Source organism: Antrostomus carolinensis, unplaced genomic scaffold (assembly GCF_000700745.2).
Source record: "Antrostomus carolinensis isolate BGI_N321 unplaced genomic scaffold, ASM70074v2 scaffold20621, whole genome shotgun sequence".
NCBI classification, from domain to species: domain Eukaryota; kingdom Metazoa; phylum Chordata; class Aves; order Caprimulgiformes; family Caprimulgidae; genus Antrostomus; species Antrostomus carolinensis.
Genome location: NW_010295127.1, coordinates 3,086 through 10,165, shown reverse-complemented (window position 1 = coordinate 10,165; position 7,080 = coordinate 3,086). Strand labels below are relative to the sequence as shown.

Here is a 7,080-nt window from a genome sequence, read left to right as displayed (position 1 = left end):
TCTTTCCCTGTGGATATAAAGAAGTTTTAAGTTTTCTATACGTTTAGGTCACATCTAGATTATATTGAAGTTAACTTTGCACACTTGTTTTTTCTTTGTTCAGGTTTTCCCTTGAAAAATAGTTACAGATATTTTAGATCTGTTTTCTCTTTAACAGAAACTTTTGACAGGAATTTGATTTGTGAACATCTGATTTAGGATCTCTTTTTGCCACTAAGTGATGCACATTCTAGTCTCTGCTTCCTAGAGCCCGTGTAATAGTTCTGCCTTGTTGGTTCAGTAAGTTTGTTTTTTTTAAAAAAATCTGTTATATCTGGTAGGTATTAGAGACTTAATATTTACATCCTTACTGTACATTAAAACAGTCAAAGTTGACCCTACTGATATAATTCCTAATAATACATGTTTTTGATGTTAGGGAACTTTATACTTAAAACTGTTGTTTATTTTTTAAGTCTTGATATGGTGATGTTACTTGCATTCTTGATCTTTGCTGGATTTAGTCAATAAATGTATGTTGATAAAAATAAATTACTGTTTTAATTTTTAATTTGAAATTGCAAAGAAATAATCCAATTCAGTTACAGTATTTATTTGTAGAACAAAGATTTTATTCTATATGAATTAATAGTATTTATTGTTCTTTGCAGCATTCCTGTCTTCTTTTATTCTGGATTCTGTGTGTTGGGAAGTAGTTGGGGTTGTAAAGCTGTGGAATGAGTGGTGTCGAACATCCAACACAACAAATGTCCTCCCGACAGATTCCTTCTGTTTGTTCTACCGATTAATATCAGATCCAACAGTAAGTGCCTTACACATGTATTCCTCTATATTTTGGCTTTCTGAAAAAGAGAGCAGTCTTCATCCATCCCCCTACCCTGCCCAGGGCAAACAACACGTTAAGGCTGCACTATTCTGGAGTAATTTAATCAGAAATCCGAAGGGTTTTAATGGTTACTAAAACTGTTTGAGGTTCTGACATGTGAAGTTCAGTACAAAGGTGTATGGCAGCCCGAGTGCCTCACATCAGTTGTGAATGAAAAATTCTTGTTGAAATAGAGTTGAAGAAACCCAAGAAAAATGAACAAGTTGTTGGCTGCACTCACATCATCTTTACACGCGATTATGAGCTGCTGTTGTACTCTTTAAGCCTCTTACACAACTTTTTTGGTTTTTTAAGGTTTTATTGTGCCAGTGTAGTTGCTACGTTGCTGAGGATCAACAGTTCCAGTGGCTTGAAAAGGTAAAACTGGCAAGACAGCAAATTGAGCAATGAAATCTTAGGGGTGGGGATCTTCAACTTACTGTAAGTGCCTCTTCCTCCCTGATATTCTAAACATAACAGCATTGTAAATAACTGTTCTCCCTGCAGCTTTCTTTTCTTAAGCATTCAACAAATGAACAAATTTACTATCTGCAGAGTCCATGAAGTTCCTTTCTAGATTCTGCCAGTTGTATCTGCTGTAACTTACCAACTTTACACAGTTCCTTCTTTTGGACAGTGTCAGTTTTGTTGCCCTTAACTACTTTCTGAATGTTTTTCCTGTTTGGCTTAAATTTTCTCTGGCTTATTTCAGCTGCATTTCAGCTCTGGGAGAATCCTTCCTTAAAAAATAAACATAACTGCATTTGTGTGGCTGCCAAAGGATCACCAGACAAACCTGTTAGGAAACTCGTGATGGGTGGTATCTTTACTAGTGGGTATGTTCTGTTCCTTTCACAAGGAGAAACTCCAAAGGAAGGTGCCTCCAAAACAGTTTCTGTCCCATTTGTTCATAGACTTAGTATGCGAAGTGCATCACGCCAGCATCATTCGGATACGTGAACACTGCTGGGTCATTCAGGTCCCTCCAAATGTCATCATGTTGATTTTAATAAGATAAAGCCAAGGGGGGAAACATTCTGGCTGTTTGTTTTCTTTTATGGATTTGGGTCACTGCTTGGTCTGAAGGAAGTATGTCTTTTTTTGTCTTGCTGTTTGTCTGCTAACGTGCCTTCCTTTGAGTCTCTGCTGATCTGATGAACGAGCAGAGATTCTGAAGCTATTACATTATGCTGAAGTTGTGTAAGGCTGTGGCTGCAGATACAAAGAGTGAGATAAAAATTGACATGTCCGCTGAGAGCAAATCCTCGCCCTGAGCTGAGTGATACCTGCTCAGTCCAGCCTGCCAGCTGGCCCAGCCAGTGCATGAGGATTCCTTAGTTGTGAGGGAGAACCATGTGAGCATCTCAGTGTGAGGGAGGGAGACAGAGAGGTTATGGGAAAGCAGAGAGGATGGAAAACCAGGGCAACAGGGATTTCAGACCCAAGTTTGTGGAAAACTAGCCTTTTGTGGTTCCTTGACGTCTTGAAGAGTTTAATTCGATTTGGTGTGGGGCAGTGGTTCACTTGTAAGTTTAGAAACAAAGACCTAAAGCATTTTGGTTTTACTGTGTTCCACGCATTCTTGCACTTCATTTAAACTGGGATTACAAAAGAAAGATGATTGTGGTTTTGCTGTCTTCTCCATTTGTGTTTTTCCAGCTGTTTGCGCATATGTGTTATTTCAAATGTGGGTGTTTATGAACAGTATTTTTAGACCTCATGGTTATTGGTATCTTTATATGTACAGCAGAAATGTTTTGCTTGTAATCTGCTTTTGGTGAGAGTTATAGACCTGTATGCTTCATAAATTGATTCACTGAGCATCTTCACTGTCTCTGTGAGTCACGTTTTTACTTCTGTATGTATTTTCTCAGTAAGTGATCGCTGACAAAATGAGAACGTACAAGGCTAAAGTTTAACAATAATGCACACCAGCCAGTGTTTCCAAGAAAGTAAATATGCTGTAAATTGAAAATACGTGTGCTTCTGAAAAGTTACGTCAGTTTTCTATTACAGTGGTAACACACTGATGTGAGGGAACCGTCAGCTTCCCTTCTGTGATTGGTACCATATCCAGAAGCAGGCGTGTTTCTGTAATGTTTACCAAATTCCCTGTTTCCTTATTGATCATAAATCTGAAGAGGACAGTGTAAAGGGAAGGTGCATCATCATGCATCTCCTCATTTTGACACAATGGAACACTGTGCAGCATGTTGGTATTTTGTGACAGCATGCAATGGATCCAAAAGTATGTTTTGTACAATGTTTTTGAAACTCTCCTCTTTGAATTTGAGGGAAAACTGTGGAAAAATTAAGGTTCTCTTTCTCAATTCTCAATTCAACATGAATTTAAGTAAATAAAATCTGAGTATTTAAAATTAAGACTCTTTTTAAGCACTGTAGGACATCTGGGGAGCACAATTTCACTTTCAAATGTCTTGCAGCTAAGCAAGCTGCCTTCCTATCATAAGCAGCCTGGTTTTATTTGCAGTCCTTTTTCTTCCTACAATCAACATTAGTAAAAATAGTAAGACTTAATATATTTGCAGGTGAATAGAAAGTGTTGAATATCTAAAGCCTCTCAAGAAACTCAGTAGACTTGGTAAACATGTTAGCTGTTCTTTGGGTTTTTTATCTCCATCCCAAGAGCAATGCATGTGAAATTTCTACTTGAAGGTTGTGATTCAAATTTTAGTCCTGCAAACCTGGATTAAACTGCCATTTGCCATCTGCACTGAAATTGAAATGAAACTTTGTGGTTTTATACTGTTACTGTGTGCAGGTAGATTTTGTTTATGTATTAATATTTTTATTTCAGGTTTTTGGCCATATGCGAAAGGAGGGTTTGCAAGTAACCGTTCTTTCAACGTGTCCTGTAGCTGATTACAAAACTCAGGAATCCACTTTAACACTTCCATCTCCATTTCTGAGAGCCTTGAAGACAAAAGAATTCAAAGAGCAGGCCTGCTGCCCACTGCTGGAACAACCTAATATTGTGCGAGATCTTCCTGCTGCTGGTATTTTGCAATTCCAATTATTTACAGTGCTGCTGATGGCAACACAGAGTTCACTTTGAAGAGAATTCTGCTGCAATTAGAATTTTTACTTAATTTTGTGAACTGGCTAACAAGTTAGATTTTTGAAAATGAATTCCTAACAGTTTGAGATCTTACTTGGTGCCCTGTAAAATAGGGATAAATTTCAAAATCACTCACAAATCTTTTTACCCCTTATGTTTGGAACATAAGTACTAGCAAATTCTTCAGTATAATCTCACAAAGCATATTGCTTATTGGCTTTTTTGGGCATTTTACTTATGAACTAAATATGTTTTATTAAGAGTTATTTTCATCTGAGTATCCAACCTGAGGCTCATAAAGTCCTTTATGCATATTACAGGTGAAGTAGGTTTCACAGTGCTACTGATGGATGTCATGTAAAAGTTAGTTTCAGTTTTAATATGTAATCTAATAAAAACTGAGGCTTTTCATTACAGAGTACCAAATTAGTGGTTACATCATGAGGGAAAACATATCTGACAGGAGTTAAAGTGGATGATTTTTCTAGAAGAAGTTTACCTTGTTTGCACTTTGTTTTGAGTTTTTATGTTTGATTGGGTTTTTTTAGTTTTGTTTTGGGTTGGTTTTTTTTACAGAAACTTGTATAATTTTTGTTTAACAATGATATACAGTTTCTAGTTAAGGTATTTGCCAAGAATAAATGCCAACTGCATTTTACTAATTTTTGGTGATTTATTTTCTTGTGTACCTGAGAAGCGAGGGATGGCTGGCTGGTCTAGCAATCAGGATCCTGAGTAGTTAATTTATAAACTTTCACCTTCTGGTCAGAACAAACGTTGATTTTATACACAGAACTGAGATTCCTTCTCTAATGAATATAACCCACATTTTCTTTTGACTTGTATTTAGTTCTGAGTTACTGTCAAGTCTGGCAGATTCCTGCAGTGTTGTATCAGTGCTACACCGATGTCATCAAACTGGACACGGTTACAGTTGAAGCATTCAAACCTCTGCTTTCTTCTAAAGTCCTTAAGAATTTAGTAAAGGTAAAATTTCATATTTAAAAACTAATGGAAGGTTTGGTCTGTTTTGGTCTGTGTTTCTTGCATTCTGCTGTTGATGTGCCCCTATGAGGATTCCACCTGAAAAGGCTGATGTAATGTACAGACTTTATTGGTAGAAGACAATGATTTCTGGTATAGTACTCGCTGTAACTATTTACATAATATTTACATTCAGCTACAGCTTCCCTCAAAACTTCATTTTGACTTTTCAGGCTATTATAGTGGTACTGGTATATCAGAGAGTAATTTCTTGTGACTGTTTAAGCTGCTGTTTTCTCTGGAGGTGTCTCAAGAACTTTTAAGTATTTTGGTTTTTTTAACATTCTACATCATATGCAAGATAGTTCTGTTCTAGCTCTTTATCTGCCTGTCTTGTGCAATATGTGAAAACTGTCTTAAGAAATTTATTTTTGCCTATAACTTCTTTCTGGAATTAAAAGACTGAATTTGTGAAGTTAATTCTTAGCAGTTCTGCACTAATCAGGCAGCTGTGAAATCATGGCATAGCTACTAAAGTGAATGTTTTGCTTCCTTCTGAAACGTTTTTAATTGAAGTATGGTTGGTTCAAAACACTCCTCAGGTTTGCCAATTGAACTTAAATTTAAATGCCAGAAAAGGTTCGTGTGTACCAGAGTATTTATTTGAGCTTTAAATGTGGGCATTGTGAGTTAGTTTTCATTACAGCTTATACTGGTCTGCTAGGTAAGTCTAACAGACGAGTACGTAAATGTTTAAACTCTGAAGGAAAACAGCAGCCCATACGCAGGCTCCTCCTCTCGCATACAGGTGAAGAGGAATGCGGTAACAAATCCCATTCTGGGGTTGAACTGCAGATTCCTCTGGAGCCTTTAGCAGGACTCTGGATACCTTCACTCAGAAGATCTGAGTTTTGCTCAGTTTACATTTTAATCATAACTGATTATTCAGAGTGATAAAAATTCTAGTAGAGGACAGTGAGGGGGTTTTTTTGTTTGTTTTGTTACCAGCAATGTAGCTAATGTTGATCATCTCTTGCTTTTCCTAGGATGTATCTGAAAGCACAAAGATATTGAAGAAGTTACTGACAACCAATGAAACTCACAATAACATCTATATCTAAAGAGGACACTTACGATGCAGACTGCACTTTCGTAAATTCCAGTTTCTTCTGTAGAGGACATTTTGGGATTGTAGTTGTTTCCTTAAAAGTGGAATAAATTCCAGTAGATTTTTACTTCTGCATTCATTTTTGTTACTTTTAAATTAATCACTACAAACACACGTATTTCTTCTGCATGGCTTGGGAGACTTTCTTCTGGAGCAGTTTTGAATATGAAAAGCAGCTTCTTTTTCCCCTCCTGAAGGGATTGTCTTACCTAATTTTTTATTTGTAAACTAATTTTTTTGTAAATTTATTTGTTAATTTTTATATGTAAGAGGAAATACAGTTAAGGCATTCTGTCTGTATCTAATGAGAAAACCTGCTTTTTACTTTATTTTGAGACACAAGTTTGCCCGATATTCCATCCTCTTTAAAGATTTGCTTGTGATGGAGAAAATATGCTCTGCATCTTTTTACCTATATAAATACATACGATTTTGCCTGTGTGTGTATGGATGAATGATACATATATATGTATGTGCACATACTTTTTTATATATGTTGATACAAAATATAGTAAGTAAAGCATGGTCAATACCTTTAAAAGCCTTACTAGTGGAAAATAAGCTTACTTTACAGATTATAGGAGGCAGGGATGTGGAGCTGTTTTGAACTGCATGGAAGGGCTGTGACTTGGATTCACTGAGTACATTGTCACATGTGTTTAGGACGCTGCTACCTTCAGATCTGTCAAGAAGAGAGATGTGCCCACATTCAGGTGCTGCAGCTCCCATTTGCAGGGCTGTGCTGAGAGCTCACCTTTGTTGGCAGTTTCAGCTACAGACCTTGATCAGGCACCACAGAGGCCAGGAGCATTCCCTGCTGTCAGGTCTCTTGACAGTGGTGGGCACCTCTCCCCGTGAAATGGGGTGGTAGGCTTGCAAGCTGCTTCAGCTGGATTTGCCGGGGCAAACAGATTTAAACTATCCACTTTAACAACTCTGAATTGTTGGCAACAGTAGGAATAGTACAAGGTCTGTCATGCAGAG

The 7,080-nt window shown here is 37.1% G+C and overlaps 1 protein-coding gene across 1 annotated transcript in view; it reads left to right on the top strand.

Moving 5' to 3' along the window:
* Positions 1-6,169, top strand: part of PSMG1 (proteasome assembly chaperone 1) — a gene marked incomplete at its 5' end in the record, with an annotated part of 7,212 nt that extends 1,043 nt beyond the window's left edge. The window contains 5 exons of the mRNA XM_010177877.1: positions 651-802; positions 1,181-1,243; positions 3,684-3,882; positions 4,795-4,931; positions 5,975-6,169. Of these exons, the coding sequence (XP_010176179.1) occupies positions 651-802; positions 1,181-1,243; positions 3,684-3,882; positions 4,795-4,931; positions 5,975-6,049 (626 nt within the window). The remainder of the gene's footprint in view (positions 1-650; positions 803-1,180; positions 1,244-3,683; positions 3,883-4,794; positions 4,932-5,974) is intronic.
* Between the last annotated feature and the right edge of the window lie 911 nt (positions 6,170-7,080).